Genomic DNA, 22,053 nt, shown 5'->3' with positions numbered 1-22,053 from the left:
AGGCAAGACCCCTGCTGGAGCTCCAACCATTCTTTAAGGAGCATTGTCTAGCTCCCATGACCATCTTCAATGGCTAATCTCTTGCTGAGGAGTCGGAAGAAAAGGAGGGATGTTTGCTGACATGGGGGACCTTCTTCTCAGTGTTGCCCATCCTTATAGCACCCTGTGGCAAATCATGGCCCTCTGCAGATGAAGTTACTAAGTCAGGGGGCACGGTATGACCCGTCCTTTGTCCCTCGACCATCCAGCTTTGATCCATTCAGGGAGACCCCCAGAGCTGTTTCTTGGCTTCCTCATTCAACAGGCTCCTCACCATTTAATACAAAAGACCTTGCCTTTGAAGCACATCTGGAGGGGTGCTATATTCATTTCCTACCGTTGCTTAGCAACCCACCCAAACAGTGATTTAAATAAGGTGATGGCTGTTCTCTGTCTCTCCGGCTTTGGGTCTCGGTAGACATGGATTGTCTGGCGGTTCCCACTCAAGTCCCATATGAATGATCTAGAAGCAGGTCACCAGGTCGGATGCCTGAGTCATCTGAGGCCTAGACACCCAAGGGTTTCTGAATCTCTAGCTGGCCTCTGCTTCTGCTTTGATGACATGGAGGCTTCTGGGGTTAACCTGGAAAGTTGGAGCTCCAGGGCCTTCACCGTAGGAGAGAAGAGGCAGGCAGAGAGATCCCACCTTTGATGCAGGGGACGCGAATCATCGCTTCTGCTTCACCCTGTCTACGAGGACAGTCTCAGCATCCTTTCCAGGTTTGGGAAAGGAGATACAGGTTCAATCACTTGATAGGATTAAAAATAAATCTGGGGCAAATGTTTTGGAAAAATCCAGTAGCCTTCGGTCCAGTCTGAATTAAACAGTTCATCCTCGTCTCGTGTACAATAGAGTCACCACCATCTGAAGCCCCCAAAACCCCCTTCCAGCACCACCCAGACCCAAGGGTTAGATTGAACTTCCTTACACAGAGTGAGAGTCCCGGGCCCCTCAAGGTCGAGCTTTTTGTGTTCACCTGGGCGAGGGTCAGTAGACTTGTGACCTAAATGACAGTCCACATCAGCTGGACAGACAGTATTAGATACGTGTTACATATGATTGTGCCTGGCTTCTCTGGGACACACATTGCCGACTGACCCTTGCTTGTCTGTCCTCTGCCTTAGCTCTGACACGACCCAGACCCCACAGTGATGATTACAGCACCATGAAGAAAATCCCTCCTCGAAAGCCAAAGAGAAGTCCGCACACGAAGCTCAGCGGCTCCTACGAGGAGATCTGGGGACCGCGGCCTCCTGGTGTGATGGGCCATGCGGGCAGGCATCAGGCCCCAGGGACACTGAGTGTGCAGTGGGCCAGGCCTGACTCAATGCCACCGTGTACACCACAGCTGCCCCTGCACCTGCCGTTGCCACAGGGGGACTATGACGACGATGCCGAGCCTGTGTACATAGAGATGGTGGGGAACGCAGCCAGGGCAGCGGGCTCTGAGACAGACAGCCCCGACCAGGGTGAGTCTGTGTATGAGGAGATGAAGTATGTCTTGCCTGAGGAGGGATGTGGCCCAGGGATGCTCACCTTCCTGCCTGCCTCGCCTCCTCTGTTTTTGGAGACTCGAAAAGCCATCGCCTTGGAGGCTAGCGGAGGGAACTGCCAGCCCTTGAAGGACACGTGTGACATCCCTCCACCTTTCCCAAATCTGCTTCCCCACAGGCCACCGCTCCTCGTCTTCCCTCCCACCCCAGTGACCTGCTCCCCAGCTTCTGATGAGTCACCGCTGACACCCCTGGAGGTGAAGAAACTGCCGGTCTTGGAGACAAACCTCAAGTACCCAGTACAATCCGAAGGCTCCAGTCCCTTGTCACCACAGTCCTCAAAAACCCAGAAGGGCGATAGTGACCAGCCGGCATCCCCTGGCTTTGCTGTATTTAATGGGTCCAGCAGAGTCTCACCACCTTCCACGCCACCGCCACCCCCAGGACCACCTCCTGCACCCTGCCGGCCACCCACACACTTCGCTTTCCCGCCAGATTCCGTCTTGGTTACGGCAGCTAAAGCGCTGACTAACTCTGACCTGCCCAGAACACAGCCCAAGCCCAGTTCAGCCCCAATACTGGGTCCCTGCAGCTCCTTCATCAAAACTCCATATTCACCTGGAAAGACAGTCAGAGCAGACCTCAGGAAAGCCTCATCCACCTTCTCCCCTCCGAGCCCTTACAGCCCACCCAACAGCAGGCCGCTGTCCAGTCCCCTGGATGAGCTGGCCAGCCTCTTCAACTCGGGAAGGAGTGTGCTGCGCAGGTCTGCAGTGGGGCGCAGGATCAGGGAGGCTGAAGGTGAGCAGAAAGCCTGGTGTGTGTGTGTGTGTGTGTGTGTGTGTGTGTGTGTGTGTGTGTGTGTGTGTGTGTGTGCGTGCTCCTGTGTGTGCACAGTGTAAGCCACATCCCGTGCGAGGGACCAGTCAGAGCTGGTGTCCCAGAAACTGACCCCAGGCAACCAATAGCAATAAGGTAGGAACTCATCTTTCTGTGACTTCTCAGTGCCAGCCCTGACATGACAAATTTGCACTTGATGTGAGCTAGCAAACTTGAAATGCTCCTACTCAGCTGTGTTGTTATTGTTTTTCTATGACACTTCCTTATTGCTAGAACATGGCATCCACTGCCAGCTTGACATTGCTGGTATGTGTTTGATTTCCTATTCGCCATCCATCCCTGGTGTCCTTATGTCCCAAAAGTATTTGGGATTGTCATCTGTCCAGTTATTTCCTTGCCCCTAACAGGGTGTGGCCCTGGTTGTCAGGTTTTCTTCTCTTACACCCCCAGCCCAGGGAAGAGCGAAGCTTCATTCTGTTTCTGTTTTCTCTGATGCAGCTCAGCTGGAGGGACAGTCTGCAGTTCCTGGCTACTCCAGGGAGCTGGCAGTTAGGTTGCTGCAGCTGGAGCCAGCTGCCAGCAGCAAGAAACACCCTGTGTTCTGCAGATGAGGAATGCAGCCAGCTTCACCATTTTCTGGGAATGTTCTGACAATCTCTGATATAGTGCTCAGGGCATCTGTTCTTCCTTGGTGTCCTGTGTGATGTGCTTGAAGATCCAACAGTCATAGAGAGGAATATATATATATATATATATATGTATGTATGTATATTATATGCATTCACTTATAAATGCTCTTTTACAAAATCAAAATATCTTCTCAATGTTCTATCTTTTGGAGAGGAAATGAGGCAGGCATCTCTCTATCCCAAGGAGAAACGTAACCGCCAGACCCCCACGTCCTACTGAGGACAGAGGCAATGGGTGCCTGAGCCTCTTCGGATAAGAGGTTTTAGAGTGAGGAGGAGTCTTACTCAGGGGCAAACCCAGGGACTGATGGCAGGAGCTTAACCCAGAGCACAGTATTCTGTGCACTCATCAGCTTGCTCCTTCTTTGAGAAGAATGCATAAATATGTTAGCTCCTCTGGTTGCTGAGAGCAGGATCTTATATAGCAAAATTAGAAAACAATGGAAAGCAATATAAACAAAGTAGGGCAAGGCTAGGGACCTCTGAGAAGAGGATGAGGAACCACTCCCCAGCTACGCCTTGTGAGGCTGATCGTTTGTTTAACTAACAATTTATTCCTAATTATAGGCTGTTAATAAGTGAAATTATACCTGTAAGGAACAGCAAACTGCTAGAATTCTACAAGTCATATTTTATCACAACAACCAAAATGGGCTCTAAAAAGAAAGCATTAAATAATGTCAAAAATTGCTATTTGGTGCTAGAGCTAAAAGTTTTCAGAGTCCCATCAAATGTGTTTTCCTATAGGTCAGAATTGGGTGGTTTCTTCTAGATTCCTTTCTGTTAAAAGTAGTGAAGTCCGTGTAAGTCCAGACAGAGCTAGTTACTTAGAAACCTGGAGGGTGGGGCTGGAAAGATGGCTCAACAGTTAAAAGCACTTACTGTTCTTCCTGGGGGTGTGGGTTCTGTTCCAACACCCACATCAGGTAGCTCACAGCAGCCTGTAACTTCAGCCCCAAAGGATCTGAAGCCCTCTTCTGGCTTCTACAAGCACCCACACACAGGTACACAGGTGTGCTCATGTATGTATAGATAAATAATGAAATAAATTGAAGAGGGAGGAGAAGGAGGAGGAGGAGGAGGAGGAACAGGAGGAAAAGGAGGAGGAGGAGAAAGAAGAGGAAGAAGAAGAGAAGGAAGAGGAAGAGGAATCAGCAGTCCCATCTCAGGGGTACAGACAAGTGTCAGCAAGCCTGCAGACACATCCTGTAACTTTGCTTCCCTTAAGGTGACATCAACCCGCACAGCAGCTGAAGCATATAGCAGCACATCTCTGTTCCTACTTTGGATTTTCACAAAATACATTCTAATTTGAAAAGAAAATCCTTAAGACCATTTATGACTACTGTTGCCATACCTGAAATCCCAGTGACAGGAGCCCAGGTCCTCCCTGCCCAGATGTAGGAATTCTCAACAACTCACTTGAGCATGAGGGAATTCTCTCTGGCCTGTGAGGGAAACTGGCTTACGCGCTTGTCTGACATGCTCTCATGAGATAGAGCAGGCTGATCTCTGAGAATGTGAAAGGGGTTGTGGGAAATATGTGGAAGGGAGGGATTTAATGCCCCTGCCGTGTGCTGGAGCGGCTTACGTGATTATTAAGGCTTACAAGGGTTCATCCTTAGTGGAGTAAATCCACTTTCTATTGCGGGGTCCGTGGGCTGTTATTCACAGTGTACCCAAAGGATCCCTTCCTTCCACATTCTCAGCCATCTTCCTCTGGCCTCTTTAGACTGAAAGGCATTTTTATACCTAAAATCACCTGGACATTGATTCATCTATTGCGTGGTTACTTTACCGCCGTGGTGGGCATCCGTGCTGGTTCCCATCCATTCCTGGATAGCCGTGAAGTGTGGAGAAAGCTCTGCACACTTGGCAGCATAGTTCACAGCGTTCCTCTGGCTTTGGGGCATGGTGACCTCGAGGACATTAAATAGTCATAAATTCCTCGTTTGCAGGTATTTTGAGTTCAGGTGTGAGTGAGAAATCGTGAACAGCAGTGACATTCTCTGGTGTGTAATTCTACCCCATGACTGTTCTAGACATTGTGAGCAACCTCATTCATTAAAACTAGTTTGCTTCAGCTGGGTGGTGGTAGCACACACCTTTAATCCCAGCACTCGGGAGGCAGAGACAGACAGATGTCTGTGAGTTCGAGGCCAGCCTGGTCTACAAGAGCTAGTTCCAGGACAGGTTCCAAAGCTACAGAGAAACCCTGTCTCAAAAAAGCAAACAAACAAAAACAAAAATAAAAATAGTTTGCTTCTCGTTTTTTTAAAGATAGTCTCAATATGCACCCTAAGTCAACCTCCAACTTGTGGCAATCCTCCTGCCTCAGTCTCCAGAGTGCTGGGATCACAGGCATGAGTCACCATGCCAGGCTTTGGCTTGTTCTTGAAAGCTAAAGGATCTTGTCAGTTCTAATAGCATAGGATGCAGAACTGGAGGAAAGAAATAGGCACATACATACAGGTGACCAAAAGCAATGGCGGCTCTAAGGTGGCAGGAGAGAGGGCTCCTGCTACTCCCACACTCTATTCTCTGGTACCTGGGACAAAGGGAGGCAAAGCCTGACAGGAGGACAGTGGATCTGTCTGGAAAAGTTCTTCCCACAATTCTTTGCACAATGCTGCCTGAGAAAAGGTCAGGGGTGGAGGGTTAAATGTACATTTTTTGTCACTGAGCTGCAGCAAGCAACAGTCATAGAGCCTGGCAGGGGGAATCTCACAAATGCCCAACCTGAGCTTTTCAGATTCCAGGTAGAAATGGAATTTCGCCATTCGGGCATTGAGGCAGAAAAGACTGGACCACTATCTGCCTTTGCTCTCCTAGTGTTACAGTATCAGCTGCTTGGCATATGTCTTTCATCTCATGGTTTGACAGTTACCAGGGTGATCATCTCTAGTTGCTTCCTTTGAAAACATGAGGCCTCATTCAAGCGGTGAGCGAGGCTCGGCCAGGCCACTAGGAGGCGCCATTGCTCTGAGTGGTAGTTCAGACCTTGTGCTCTTTGTGAAGCTTGGCCCAGTGGAAAGGGTCAGGAAGATGGGGTATCCATGGAAATAGGCACATTGTGGAAGTCTGGGTGGGGGGAGTGAAAGGGAGTCAAGTAGAACGAAGATGAATCTTATTCATGAACTATTCCTTTAAAAAAACACTCATTTCATTATTCTCTGACCCTGTGAACCCAGAGCGTACCAAAGATGACTGACTGTACAGCCTGTCTTGCATTCAGTAGGTGGGTTAAGTTTCTACTGATGGAAAATCTGCCTCAAGTAGAGTAGATGAGATGCACAGAGATGTAGCTAGAAAGACATCGTCATGTGGGTATTTCTTAGAGTCGGCACTTGCACTGAAGGTTAGCATAAGCCAAGTGGAAATGGCTCTAAATCTCAGACATTTTATTTGATTATGTAAACACCCCCGATAAGAATATTTTGGGTTTGGAAGTCTTTATTTTATAATTAAGTTTCATAGAAGGGTGCTTTCTACCTCAGAATGTAGTTTGTCGTAGACTTTAAAGGACTTTAAAGTTTGCCTGTAGGTCATTTTGAATGGACTAAAGGGAACGGGTTACAGGGTTACAGGGTTGCAGAGAAAGCTCTGTTTCTATGTTGTCTCTCTTCTGCCCATGCCACTCCCCGCCACTAGGTGAGCTGGAAGTACATGCCAGGGGCAAATCTCTGTTACTATTTATAAATATCTCATCTATACATTCTTCAAGGGAAAAGACATATTCTTAGTCCCTTTATCTTAGACAAAGCCATCCCTGCATCCCGTCTGCACTAGAAAGGGTGTCCACTGCCCCCAGCAATGCTGACTCTGGAATCCGGGGTTCACTGTTCATTGCATAAGCACCGCAGTGCTCATAGCTTGCGTGCCACCAAAACGCACCCAGCAAGATTCTGCGTCCAGTTTTGGTGATGTTCCCTGGAATTGATCCGTGATATATACAGCCCTTCTGCTATTGGGGAAAATATGTTTTTCTAAATATTACATCCAAACAGTGCTAAATGGGAAAGACCTAAGTTAAAGAATTTCCATCTCATTTTCTGCTCAGAGACAAAGGCAGTGGCATCTTGAGTTAATATTTGGTGAGGGTTCGATGCTTCTATGCCAGGTACAGTGTGTGCAAGCACCTGGACGTTGGTTAGCAGCGAGAAGCCTTCCTGGCTTCCTAGCAGGAATCCATGCCTTCTCGTTCAAGCTCCCCTTTTGGAAATACCAGTTCTCTGCTGACAGTGTTCGTGCAGAAATTACAACAGGATCATCCCTTAATCTCTGATCCATTCAGATGAGATGGCAGCACTTATGCAAATCTTGACCTCAAATAATAGGTGGCGTCGCCTACGCCTCTTGCCCGTGGGCAGATCTTGTGTTGTGGTCCACAGCTCCTCAGTTTCCCCTCTGCTCCAAATGTCATCCTGTGTCATAATGTGCTTGAGTGTGTGCCTGCTCCCAGGTGCAGGTCAAAGGTAGCCCTAAGGCGCATGGCTATTGTCAAAGGTGTAGACAGAACCAGCGCCTAGTTAGCCGCTGAGAGTCTCCCCGCTGACCTGCGCCATCTACAGCCTCCACTAACACAGCAGGTTACAAACATTCAGGAGCACAGACATTCCCTTGCATTCCGAAACTGTCTCAAATCAACATAAAGTTGCCCTCTGGGTCCAAATGAGGAAAAACTCGATTGGCATCCCCGGAGAAGGCTCGTGTTTCTGCTTACAACAAAGTGCACATCAGGCCTGTGCACAAAAGGAACCGGGCAAGCATTCTCTCACCAGCTCTGTGACCTCCTCAAGCGCATGGGCTCTGGTGCACCGTGGCTCTTTGGCAGATGGGACTAATTCACTAATTGCTTGGCCCCTCTGCATCAAACAAAAGTATCTGTGTGAGGGAGATGTGGCTATGGAGTTGAGTGTTTCTAATTCTCCAATGTCTGGAAAAATCATACTTTAGTCAATGATGCTAAGAAGTATTGTCTGGCTTTTAATAAATTGATCAGTGGCCAAATTTACCCATGCAAAGGGCAGAACGCTTTGTCCTCTGTAATATTTGGGAAAGGTTTTTAAATGCCTAGGTGCTCATAGTTTGACTTTTATCTCCCCAAAAGTAGCATAATTTTCCTCTCCAAATACCCAATAATTCATATAAGCAAATTGTACAGCCAGGCTTGTGCTGACAGACATACAGCCAGGATTATGCAGACAAACATACAGCCAGGCTTTGCAGACAAACATACAGCCAGGCTTTCAGACTGTAGAATGGATCCCATTACAGTTACCCAATAACTCAGAGCTTACGTGCAGGGCTTGCTACTAGAAACCCAAAACAATAAATGACCAAACCTCCTGTCCCCACCCCGCCTTCTCCCAGACTGTGGGATTCCCACTTCAGTGAGAGAAATCCCAGTAGAGGAACAAATCTCTAACGTGAGGTCCTGAGGCACTTGGGACCCTTGCATGAGTTCCAACTGTCCCTGGCTTCCTTGTGTGTACCTTGTTTGTGGAGGGACTTCACAAACATCATCTATCAGAGAACAGCAGTGGCCTGGGAGAGGTGAATGTAGCTTGGATGCAGGGGAAGACGGAGAGGGCAGCAGACAGTTCCCACTACTGAGGCCTAGAGAGATGTCGGGTTTCCATCCAGAAGCTACTTCTCAGCTTCCTGGTGAGGCTTTGGTGTGCCCATTTCTTTCCTCTACCCCTTAAAAGCTAGGCAACTCCCACAACAGAGCACAAAGCCCCGGAAGCCGGAGAAAAAGTGCCGTGGTGGTGGCCATGCGGTGGTGAGCAGACTCCCACACAGGCTGTGGAAGTGATGGCGTTCATCCACAGCACAGCAGCTGCCAATTACCTGTGGCTCCCTCCTATTGATCAGAGCTCTGACTCCCTTTCTCTGTGAGGGGGAGAAGCAGGTGTTGCCTCCCTGTTTACTGAGGTGCAAGCTGAGGCTTTCAGGATTAAGAGATTTTTCCCCCATCAGAAAGTCTAACATCTTACAGTCAGGAGCCAGACGCATAGCTCCTTCCTCCCAAACCCTGCCATTCTATTTTCAGCCTCTGAAAACAATTAACATTAAAAATAGTAATATCAAGACCCTCCCTGAGAAGACAATTCCGTTCTGAAGTCAGACACAAACTCATTACCAGGGACAGATGTGGTAAACTGCAGATAAAACCTATTGCTTTTTTTGTGTGCATTCCAAGGAGACATCCGGGAGCGGGTTCATGGCTGGGAGATTGTTCTAGAATGCTGCTCTTGTTCTCTATGCAGCCCTGATCCCCAAAGTCCACAGTGCTGCAGTAGGGCTCTGCACAGAAGGTGGGGTTAGGACTATTCATCAGATTCCATGATCCCGGTCCCCATTCTCTGCATCCCTTTTGTCTTGGGCCTTTCCAGTATTCTGACTGGAGACTATCACAGTTTGAGAGAGAAATGTATGGATGTCAAGTTGTCAAGGGCTGGACTTGTGATGTGTAATTTGGATTGCTCAATTGACTGGATTAAGGAACACATGGGACATTAGTGAAGCATGCATTTGGGAATGGCTGTAAGGTGTTTCCAGAGAGAGTTAACTAAGGGGAAGAACTCCCTTGGCTGTAGGCAGCACCCTCCCACAGGTTGGGGCTTGGGACTCAGTGAAAGGAGAAAAGGATCTGAGAAGTCAGCCTCTTCTTTCAGCTTCCAGATCCAGGAATGTGTAAGAAAGCATCCTCCCGCCTTGACAGGCAGGAGCTGGCCCCACCACCCTGCCTTGGCCACTCTGGTGGACTGTATCAAAACTGTGATGTCAACATAAACATCCCTTCCCTAAAGTAGCTTCCTCCCAGGTCAAAACAAAGGAAGAAAATCTAAGACAGGAGCAGAGTTCTTAGGACCGAAGAACCTATGGGCAAGCTGTACTGAAGATCCATCACAGGTGTGCCCACCAAGAATCTTGCCTGGAGGGCAGTCGGCTCCTTGTAGGGATGAGGACGTAAGATGCCATCTCGTGAGACGATGTCACATATCTGGTGAGGACCCCCAGAAACTAGGTGAGCACTGAGTGACGAGGTAGACGGGACTTCACTGTTTGCTAAACATTGTGGACACAGATGAAGTCATCACTGACAGCGAAGTGAGAAACGAGACCAACCAAGAACTAACCTCGGTCATCTGTTGAGAAAACGTTAAAGCCACCCCACTCCTAATAATGGCCGTTCCACTTGCTCCTGTCACTTCACAATCCCGGTGATGCCTGGGAACAAAACCAAGCAGAAGGTTACAGAATGAAACATTTAGTTCGGTGTGGTGTAAAACTTAGCTTTGAGTTGAGTGCATCACCTAGGGACGCTGCCTTCTCCTATCGTCTGCAAACCTACAGTCGCTAGCAAGTCTGTCTGTCGAGGGCTGTGCACCTGGCAAAAAAAACCAGGGCATCTTTTCAGATGAGCCAAACGTAACCAAGAGGTCATTAGGCTTGGAATGCACTGTCAGCAGGAGAACCTGCTACCGAAAACTCTGGAAATAACATAGTGTTTTCAGAGGAGGGCTGCCTTTCATAACCAGCAATTTTTTTTCATACTGTCAACCTGTTAAAGCAAGCAGCTATTGTGTATGATGTGCCTCTCCTCTGGATTATAAATTAAAGTGCCACTGGGGGCTCACAGGAGAGCCCTGGGGCTCCATTCTGCAAACCACCCAGCAATGAGAGAGGGGGGGGAGGGAGGGAGAGGGAGGGAGGGAGAGGGAGAGAGAGACGGAGGGAGGGAGGGAGGGAGGGAGGGAGGGAGGGAGAGGGGAGGGAGGGAGGGAAAGAGGAGAGAGAGAGTGGGAGAGGGAGGGAGGGAGAGAGAGAGAGGGAGGGAGGGAGGGAGAGAGGAAAGAGAGAGAGGGAGAGGGAGGGAGGGGAGAGAGAGAGGAGGGAGAGAAAGAGGGAGGGAAGGGAGGAGAGAGAGGGAGAGAGAGAGAGAGAGAGGAGAGAGAGAAAGGGAGGGAGGGAGGGAGGGAGAGCGCTCCCTAATGATCTGCACCTCATTGTTGCACACCACGCTCTCCAGTGTCTCATTGCTCTGTGGAGAGATAGTCAGAAATGATGTGCAGGGTAAGAGACACCTCGTGCAAGGGCTGCGAGATGACTTGGCAGTTAACGCATTTGCTGGGCAAGTGTGAGGACGTCCTGGCTTGTCTTATGTCACCTTGACCCAAGCTAGAGTCATCTGAAAGTAGGGAACCTCAGTTGAAAACAATGTCTCCGTAAGATCCAGCTATAGGGCAATTTCTGAGTTAGTGACCAAGGAGGGAAGGCACAGCCCATGGTGGGTGGGGCCATCCCTGGGCTGGTGGTCCTGGTTTCTATAAGAAAGCAGACTGAGGAAGCCATGAGGAACAAGCCTGTAAGCAGCGCCTCTCCATGGTCTTCACATCAGTTCCTGAGTCCAGGTTCTTGCCCTGTTTGAGTTCCTGTCCTGACTTCCTTCAGTGATGGACTAAAATGTGGGTGTGTAAGCCAGATAAACCCTTTCCTCCCCAAGTTGCCTTTTAAGAAAGACTGGGGACTAGAATTCTTATCCCCAGTAATTCAAATAAATGCCTAGGAGGAGTGGTGGCCCACTTGTAACTTCAGCCTCCAAAGGCAGAAATGGGGAACCCTAGAGTAAACTGGCTAGCAGTATTAGCCATACCAATGATCTCTGTGTTTGTGTGTGAGACCCTGCGTCAATGAATAACGGTTGGTGGAAGAATGGCCAAGGATGATGCTCAACCCCAGCCTAGGGCCTCCAGATGCAGGGTCACACACATGCAGACATGAATACACAGAAAGAGAGAGCGAGGCTCAGAAGCAAAGGATTGAAAGGAGAGAGCAAGAACTACTTTACCCTGCCGAGACACCGATGTTAAACTCTAAGTACTAAAAGCATTGGGAGACAGGACTGATTTATAATTACTTTCCAGTGTAATTACCTACCTGTTCCTGACTGTAATCATTTATACCAGCGGCCTAGAAAAATTCCACAGTCTCAGAGATGACCATACACAGTGTCACATTGTCTGGGGCTTTATATCTGGAGTGGGTCACACTCACCTCCTTCACTATGCCAGAGTGTCTTGGACTCTAGCTATGATAACCTGGTTTGTCTTTGAAATCGTCAGTTTGCTTGTTGCTACCCTGTGCTGTGTCCGTCTGTGAACTGTGGTAGGAGGACACGGGAGAGCAGGACTCACTTTCCTCCCGACACACTGCTCACAGCCAGGCAGAGAGTGGGTCTGGCAGCCGACACCCCACTGGTTCACAACATTGCCCACACTGTACCATGGCATCTGAGAACCTATGTTCTACCCAAAGTCCCTTAAAAACAGCAACAAACAAACAAACAAACAAAAAACACCAAAAGAGATTTTCCATACTCAAAACCATGTCTTGTGATCAACCATAATCCTCCGGAGAAATGTCCACACAGGGGAGTGTTTCAGAGGACCCTGTGTCCATTGGAGACTTTGGGTTTTACCATTTTCCCTCTGTGTGCAAAACAAGCAAGGGAACAAACCTTGGCCTGGCGGTGAATGGAAGCCAAGGCCGAGTGTGCGTGTCTGGAAACCAGGTGTCAGGGCTTGTTATTTACAGACCTGATTCTTATCACAAAACACATGACAAGAAACAGCTCGAGAGAGAAGGGTTCCCCTTGGCTCCACCGAGGTGGTAAAACGGAGTGGAGTGGAGGTAAAGACAGAGCTGTGGCCTTAGAAGCGTGAGGCTGCTTGGTGACATGCTGGGGGATGAAACAGAGACAGACAGACAGACGGGGGCCAGAAGTAGGACCTGGTTACAACCCTCAGAGCCCAGGTCCCAGCAGCCCACTTCATCCAGCACGGCTCTGTCTCCATCTCTGCCTCCCTAACTCCACCACCACCTGAGGGCAGGTGCTTCAAGCTCAGGAGCCTGTGGAGTTAGAAGCCCGAGCTGTAGCTCCACGCTGCTATTCGAGTCGCATCTGTGACCCCACAACTCTTCCCGGCGTCGGTTTTCAGCTTTCCTCTTCCTGGCAGGCAGCATAAGCTGGGCCTCATGGGGACTCATGGGGACATAGGACACATGGACAACTCACCGTGATCCTCCGGGAAGTTTGCACATCCCTTGGGAAAAATAACCGATGCTCGGCCTCAGATCCCGTCGCGGGGCGGGGGGGGGGGGGGGGAACGACAGCATCTTCTACAATCTTAGTTTTTAAGAATTGACTTTGTCCCTTATTATTCAGCTACCTTTATTTTAATAGATAAATCACCTTCAGTCCTCATGGAATTGCCACCCACAGTTGCTGATCCATAGACTAAGGCTTACTTACTGTTCCCAACACTCTGTTCCCCATCTCCTTGCTACATCCATCCGCATCACTTGACCTCAGCCCTAGCAGAGAACCATCCACCCACTATGTGCCACACCAGCACAGATGCCCCAATTAGCAGCAGTAATTCCACTGCCAGCCTTAATGCTTGATGGGGGTTCTCCACCGTTCTCTCGCCCAGGTTGAAGTCCTTACTCTAATTTAGGGGTAGGGGAAGAAGCCTTTCTGCTTTGTATATGGCATTGGGAGGCCATCAAGCCGTCTGCTTAATTAGATGATCATTAGAAAGCATGGCGATCTGACCCATCTGGGAACCGGAGTGCTGTTCCCATGTCTGTGTGATTAAAAACATCTTAGGAGCCCTCGGTGATGACTTTGGAGAACGCGTTTCATTTAATAGATAATGAGATTATTCTTCCACGCGGCCTCAGGACACGACACGTAGCTCCTTCCAGGACTTCCAGTATGGCAGGTCCATGTCAGGCACAATAATAATAAAGTAGCCGTCATACTCAGAGCTGCTGTTTGCCTCGAGACCTTAAACAGACAGAGAGAAATTGTTAGGAGGGGCAAGATTGATTTGTTTATTCAAAAAATGCTTGTGGCTCTCTGGTTCCAAAGCACTGTCTACATGGATTCCCTCTCTCTCTCTCTCTCTCTCTCTCTCTCTCTCTCTCTCTCTCTCTCTCTCTCTCTCTCTCTCTCTCTCTCTGTGGGGGTGGAAGGGGGATACATGTGTGTTTGCCAGAAGTCAACACCGAGTATCTTCCCCCATTGCTCTCCACCAGAAGCCTGTGTTGCAGCTGCATGCTGCTTATGGAGAACTTATATAATTCTCTGTATTTTGGAATACTTGTGTTTACCTAATGTCATATCCTGGGGCTGGAACCCAGCATAAACCTGAAATCCATGTATATGTTATATATACAGAGTTCACACAGTACAAAGTACACATAACAAGAAGGTATTTTACATGATATTTTATAACATTTGTGCATGAATCCACACTGTGTAAATTTTCACTCTGAGTGTGTCAACTCTCAGAGACCCTGGGGTTGGTAGCATTTCTACTTTGGGAGGCTCAGGTGTACATTGGTCCCCTTGGGATTTGTCACAGTGGACTCCTTGAGGTGCCTCATGAGAAAAGGAAACTCCAGCACCCGTTGGCCATTTGGGGATCTCTTTTGGTAGCTCTGGGTGAAATGTGAGCAAGCCCACGGATGATTCAGTTGTCACTCTCGTCGCCAATGCTTGTCTTCTGGGTGACAGATACCCTCTCTGTGGTGATCACTGCTGTGGGTTGATGGACGTATAGACCCACGAACCATGGGACTCAAGGGATTATCTGAAACTGTCCGTTTTAACTGTTGGTGCATCTAAGGCACCAAGGCTATCAGAGAAAACAGCCTCAGCAGCCTGGTGGGGATTTTTTTTTAATATTTATTTATTTGTTTATTATATATACAGTATTCTTCATGCAGGCCTCATTACAAATGGTTGTGAGCCACCATGTGGTTGCTGGGAATTGAACTCAGGACCTTTGGAAGAGCAGGCAATGCTCTTAACCGCTGAGCCATCTCTCCAGCCCCCGTCCCCCCCCCCCCGTGGGATTTTTAATCTGGTTTGCAATCCCCATAGAGATTTCCCTTTATTATCCAAACCCTCAAAGTGAAGGATTGTAGTGTGGGCAGGTGGCACCCACCATGCCCCTGGGCTCTGTTGTAACCCTGGGCCTTCTGTGCCCGGTGCCCGGTATTTTGGTGATCTGTTCCTAGGCATGGGCTCTCTCTGCTTGTGTCCCTGACACAGGAGCTCAGTGTTTCAGACCTGTTCAGTTGGGCCCAGCCTGTGCCTTCCCGTCATATTTTATGTGGGCACATTAGCAATGAGTTCTCCAATGAGCGAGGCATTTGAGAAGGCCCCAGTCCACCACCGTTCTAGTTTCTTCTTGTTGCTGTTCTGGCTTTTACTTTCTTCGCTTTGCTGATTCTGCCTGACCTGCGTCCCTTTTGCCAAATGACAGGCGTTACCAGCTTTCCATCGAGATCAGGTGTTGCAAACAGAAAGCTGAAGTCTTTATCACCTCCCCTTGCTCTCCCTGTCAAGTGAACAAACTATTTGCCTGAAGGAATGTCAGCTGCCATACTGCCTCTGTGCACTGTTTAGGGACTTCTGGATCCATACCCCACCCAATATCAGGGAGATGAGAGCCTAGCAGGGATGTCAGAGACCTCACAGCCTGGAAGATCATACGTGGTTATGGGTTGGTTCCAGTCATGTGGTTCTGGGTTCCAGTCAGGTTGTTCTGGGTTCAAGGATTCCCCTTTTATGGCAGAGACTGAGGATCCAGTTAGTTAAATTTAAAAGAAAATTGGCAGGGCTTAACTTTCTGTGCATTTTCTGGGTCTGAGAGCCTTGTTTACACTGACAGTCACTCCCCAGCTTTGCCATCCCCTACCATCTTCCAGTTGGGCACATATGGCGTTGGACGCCAGTCTGCCGCCTCTGTTGGTGTTCCCTACTGTAAAGCTTCTCCCCACACACGCGCGGCAGAGAGAGGGTTATGAGTTATGAGTGGGGGGCAGGAAAACACTCCCCTACTCCCCTTCTGCCCAACTCTACCCTCTGGGGAGTTTCTGCTGGAGAGGTGAGCGAGCTCCATGGGTCATCTTCCCAAGAGCGGGGGCATCATAGGGTAGAGTTGCGGATCCTCACTGTGTGTGTGTGTGTGCACGCGCGCGTTTGAGTTGCCGTTCACTGAGAATGTTTTCATACAATATATTCTGGTCACTTTTTCCCTCCTCCATCTCCTTCCAGATCCTCCCTACCCACCTAACTCTTTGCCCTTTTTCGTTCTTCTTTAAATACATACATACATACATACATACATTACATATATGTATATATACATATATATGTGATTCATATACACAAAACACAAAATCAGAAACCAAAATATACAAACAAAAGACTCATTAGGCAAAACACACACACAATTACAGCAAATGAATGAGGCAAACACTCTATAGAAACACCTTTGAGTGTGTGCTGTGTTGGTCAGCTCCCTTGCTAAACTTTGAGAACTGGGACAATAGGGAACCATTCGGCTTCCTCCATACTGACCAGTTCCAGGGGCCACAGGGCTGTGATTTTTGGATTTCTGAAGTAATACATTCTCACAGAGGTATAACCACTCAACATATGTGGATTGGCCCAGCTACAACACAGACAGGGGTACCTGGAAACTCCCTGGTATTGGGTTCCCAAGTCCCCCCCCCCCCCCCGTCACTGGCATTGCTGAAAAACATCTTTCCACACACTTCTTCCACGGTCACATGTGCTTAGGGTTGATTAGAATTAGAATTCTGCCCAGCCCAGGAGACCCCAGCCTGGAGTGCTGCCGCCTTGCCCTTGGGCATGTTTCTCCTTTGGATACCCTGCCTCTCTCTCCTGAGACTCTCTGGGAGCGCTCCCTGCCAGCTTCCAATGGTGCTGTATCTACAGAGCTCTTTCTACGAACTCTCACCTCTCTGAAAGACCACGAGACAAAGCTTTGGCTGTGCCAACACGCAAAAGAAAGCTCTGCCCAGCTCCCCAGCTGCAGAGTGGGAGGATTCAGACTGGCAGCTGAACCTTTCCATGTTGAATTTTTCATTCATCTGTGGATTGCCATCTGGGAACTGAACCCAGGGCCTTGCGTATGCTCGTGTTAGGCAAATGCTGTACCACTGAACTACCCCCATGAGTCCATCTGTGTGACTGGTCGCTCTGCACTGCGAGGGAAGAATTAGCAATGTCAAATGTCTAAAGGAGACTGCCCCGTGCATCATTGGCTACATTCAGCAAGCCTGATAGAACCCGGTGCCAATGTCAGGTCAAAGCAAGCCTTCTGGGGTCTTATCACATTGCGCCGGTAACAGATACCTGAATCCTAAAAGCAAGAGCTGGGGTTGGGGAGGTAGGAGAGGATGCCAGGGCCTCCCTCTGCCTTTTCAGTTTTTCTTAATGCCTGGCAGGAGAGGGAGAGTGATGTGCTTTACCTAGTGACCTTTCCCAAAAGGGGTTTTCCTGCATTGTTGCGGAGAGTCGTGGCCAGCGGGAGTGATGAGTCTGAGCCGTGTCCTCACATAGTTTCCTCCTCACACAGCTCTCTCAGCATCAAGTCCACTAGACTGCTCCCGTTTGGTTCGCTCCAGTGTTACCGAAACCCGGGTTTCAGCTCATGCCATTCCAAACATGAGCTGAGGTTATCTCAGGTTAAGAAGGTAACCGGCAGGGATTTTCTCTTTTAAATCATTTCTCTTAAAGAAACACTCCCCTGTTGGGTGCCCATTTTCCTTGGCAGAACTTGGATTTTTGGTAAGTCAGCTCCTTCCCCTTGGCTGCTCCAGCCCCACCCCTTGCCAAGCCGAGTTCTCTCCTAACCCCAGCCTGCTCTTTCCTCTCTCTCTCTAAGTTCAGCTCACATGTTCCTCTCTGCCTTCTCCCACTGCGCAGGCTCCTAAGAATCCCCCCTACTGGGAGAAATTCTCCTTGCCTTGGGCTTCATAATAAATACTCCTGTTCCAAAGATTGCTGCTCAGCTTAACCCTTGGGTGCGTGGCAGTCCTCCCAAGGTCCCCATGCAGACCCACAGTCTTCCAGCAGTAGCTCCCTCTCTGGACTCCTCCCTACCTAGGAAGCTCATTGGCCTGCCTGCTGCCGCCTCAGCCAGAAGGTATGGTGAGCGCCCTTCTTGCTACTGCCCAGCCCTCCTGCAGGGCCCCAGTCTAAATCCTTACAGCTTTTCTGTTTATAACCTCACCTCCAAGCTCAGGAGCTTTTGCCAGGTGAATATTTATTCAGCTCCTTTCTTCCTCAGCTCTTACACAAGACATCTGAAGGAAGCCAGGCCTGAGATGCAGCAGACACTGCAGGTGCCCACCCCCAAAGTTGCGGCAGACCTGGCTTCCTTCCCTTGGTGCAATCAGTTCTGTCCCTCCAGCCCCTCCCATTCCTTCTGCCTCATGCAGAGGTGCCAGTGTGTCCTCCCCACTGTGGGCACACTGTCCTGCACTTGTCCACCCTCCAGATTCCTATGGATCTAGTGCAAGTGTTTTGGGGTGCTTTTCTGCAAGCCTCTGACCACTCACTATATTATTCAAAATTTATTTATTTTACATCCTGACCGCAATTTCCCCTCCCTCCTCTCTTTCCAGTCCCTCCCTCCACCTCCCCTCTGCAGCCCCCCCCCCCATCCTCTCCTCCTCCATTTCTATTCAGAAAAGGGTGGGCCTCCTATGGATGTCATCAAAACCTGTCATATCAAGTTGCAATAAGACTATTCACCTCCCCTTAAGACTGGGCAAGGCAACCAATGTGAGAAATAGGGTCACAAAAGCCAACAGAAGAGTCCATAGACAGTCCCTGTTCCCACTATTAGGAGTCCCACAAAAAGACAATGTAGAAGGAGCAGTGGGCCTGCTTTTCATCCCACCTGGATCCTGCACAGCTAGCTTTACACCCGAAATAATTAAACAGAAACTGTATTCATTTAAACACTGCCTGGCCCATTAGCTCTAGCCTCTTATTGGCTAACTCTTACATCTTGATTAACCCATTTTTAATAATCTGTGTACCACCATAAAGTCGAAGAATCATGGCAACTGACTCACTTCCTTTCTTCCCAGCATTCTGTTCTGTCTACTCCACCCACCTATGTTCTGACCTATCAGGACAAGCAGTTTTCTTTATTAACCAATGAAAGCAACACATAGAAAGAAGACCCACCTACATCAAGACAATGCTGTGGGATAATGCTCTTGTACACTGTAAAGATTTGTCACTCATATTAATTTAATAAAAATACTATCTGGCCAGTAGCCAGACAGAAAGTATAGGTGGAGCAACTAGGCTAAGAGAATTCTGGGAAGAGGAAAGGCAGAGACACAGTCACCAGCCAGGCACAAAGGAAGCAAGATGAGAATGCCTCATTGAGAAAAGGTACTAAGCCATGTGGCTAAGCATAGACAAGAATTATAGGTTAATTTAAGTTGTAAGAGCAAGTTAATAATGAGCCTGAGCTAATAGGCGAAACAGTTTATAATTAATATAAGCCTCTGTGTGTTTCTTTGGGACTAAACAGTTGTTGGACCAGGTGGGACAGAGAATTCCATAGACAGAGCTACATAACTGTTATATATATGCAGAAGGCCTAGGTCAATCCCATGCAGGCTCCCTTGGTGTGTGCTCCTATGAGCCCAGGTTAGTTGATTCTGTGGATTTTCTTGTAGTGTCCTTGACCTCTCTGGCTCCTACAACCCATCTTGAGCAGAATTCCCTGAGCTCAGCCTAACGTTAGGCTGTGGGTCTCTGTATCTGTTTCCATCCATTGGTGTATGAAGCCTCTCTGATGATAACTGGGCTAGGCACCAATGTTGCATGATATTTTGTGTTCTGACAAATAAAGCTTGCCTGGAGATGAGAGGATGGAGCTAGTCACTAGATAACCATAGAGGTTAAGCAGTGGTTGCACACACCATTAATCTCAGCACTTGTGAGGCAGAAGCAGGAAGATCAGGAGTTCAAGGCCACTCTGGGCCAGTCTAAAAAGATTGAAGCAGTCTAAAGAGAAATAGAGCCAGACAGTGGTGGCTCACACCTTTGAACCCAGCACTTGGCATCTCATGCCTTTGATCCAAGCACATGGGAGGCTCAAGCCTTTGATCCCAGCGCTAAGGAAGTGGAGACAGAATCTCAACACCCATTCAGTCTGAGGATTTGACCATCTCATTTAGTCTGAGGATTCTGAGAGACAGGATCCTCCGCCCCCACTTGGTCTGAGGATTTTAGAGAGGTAAGAAGTCTCTAGTAGCTGGCTGCTCATCTTCTCTGCTCTTTTAGCTTTCACCCTTGATAGCTGACTCCAAGTTTTTATTTATTAAGACTAATTATATTCACTCTCACATCAATCTATGAGTAGCAGAATATCAATAGGAATCATTACGTTTTTCTCCAGTCAGGTCTAGGTCTACCCTAGGTCTCTCAGCAACCCTGGTGCTCCAGGAAGTGTTAGGGGTGGGTGGATTCTCCTAGCAGGGTTTTAGGATAGACCAGTCATTGGATGACCACTCCCTCAATCTCTAGGCCATCCTTACCCCCAGTACATCCCATAGGCAGGACAGACTGCAGGTTGAAGGTTATATGGCTGGGTTGGTGACCCTCTGGTAGTCTTGCCTGGTCACAAGAGATGGCCAGTTTAGGCTATAAATCCCCTATTGCTTGGAGTCTTAGATGGGATCATCCTTGTAAAACCATGTTTTTACTGACCTCCAAACACTCCCTCCTTTTTAGTCATCTCTTTCAGTAATCTCGCCCTCCATCCCTCCCCAGCCTGGTGCCTCATGTTCCCATTCCCACCTGCCCCCAGTCCACCCACAAAATCTCTTCTTCCCGGTGAGATCCGAGCATTCCCCCCATTACCCTCCTTGTTACCTAGTGTCTCTGCATCTGTGGGTTATAGTCTGGTTATCCTTTACCTTAAAGCTAATATCTACTTATAAGGGAGTACATATAATGTTTGTTTTTCTGGGTCTGGGTTACTTCACTCGGGGTGATTTTTTTTCTAGTTCTATCCATTTGCCTGCAATTTTCATGATGTCATAGTTTTTTAACAGCTGAGTACTACTCTATTGTGTAAACTTACCACATTTTCTTTATCCATTCTTTGATTGAGGGACATCTAGATTGCTTCCAGGTTCTGGCTATTATGAATACAGCTGTGAACATGTCTTGTGGTATGATTAGGCAACCTTTGGACATATGCCCAAGAGTGGTATTGCTGGGTCTTAGGGTAGATCAATTCCCGATTTTCTGAGAAACCATTGCATTGATTTCCATAGTGGCTGTAGAAGTTTGTGCTTCCGCCAGCAATGGAGGAGTGTTCCCCTTTTGCCACACCCTCTCCACCTCACAAGAAGTCTCAAGGGTGTCCTGAAAGCCCTGGAGTTGATACTGGCCCTTTCTGAGGAATGACACCCTCAGAAGGTGTTCCAGGAACTGGCCCTGGAGCTAAGAGGTAGAAGCTGGCCACCAAAATTCCAGAGTCATGGAGCTCAGGTGAAGTGTGCCAGTCCCCACCAAACTGACTTCAGTGTCCTGAAGTAAGATATTATAAAGCAACATAAAGTAATATTAAAAAATAACTCAATACTTAAAGGCCTTGCATTGACAATTATAGGCCAATGACAGAAGCTACAGAACATCATCCCTGGGTCAGTCGTTGACTGTAAATGTCTGTTAGTGTCTCCTACAGGCTGCTGGGCTTCAGTGGAAGGCACACAGCTGTGGTGTTCTGACCAAGAGGAGATGCACAGCCTGCCATGAGATATTGTCCTTACCTTGTCATCTGAAATACATAGCTTTCGGAACACAAAGGCATCTTGTTCCCACCAGCAGTCAGTCCTTTCCTACATCCCAGCTTTTAGCCATTGGAGAGAAATTACCACCTACCCGATGCCACCCGTCAGGCTTGCTAGGAATTCTCAGCACACACACAGCCAGTTCACACAGGGAGAAGCCTGGTTGTGCTTAGAAAGCGAAGCATCGGCAAACATGTTGTCAGATTTATTCATTCTCTCCCTCTCTCTCCTTCTCTCCCTCTCTCCCTCTCCCTCCCTCTCCCTCCCTCCC

The 22,053-nt window shown here is 48.6% G+C and overlaps 1 protein-coding gene across 1 annotated transcript in view; it reads left to right on the top strand.

Annotated features, from left to right (window-relative positions):
* Myo16 (myosin XVI) overlaps positions 1-22,053 on the top strand; it is a 351,974-nt gene that overhangs the window by 286,057 nt on the left and 43,864 nt on the right. The window contains exon 32 of the mRNA XM_038326520.1: positions 1,165-2,334. Coding sequence (XP_038182448.1) covers positions 1,165-2,334 — 1,170 coding nt within the window. The remainder of the gene's footprint in view (positions 1-1,164; positions 2,335-22,053) is intronic.

Source organism: Arvicola amphibius, chromosome 4 (genome assembly GCF_903992535.2).
Source record: "Arvicola amphibius chromosome 4, mArvAmp1.2, whole genome shotgun sequence".
NCBI classification, from domain to species: Eukaryota; Metazoa; Chordata; class Mammalia; order Rodentia; family Cricetidae; genus Arvicola; species Arvicola amphibius.
The sequence above is the reverse complement of the archived record's forward strand: the minus strand, read 5'-3'. Positions and strand labels throughout refer to the sequence as shown.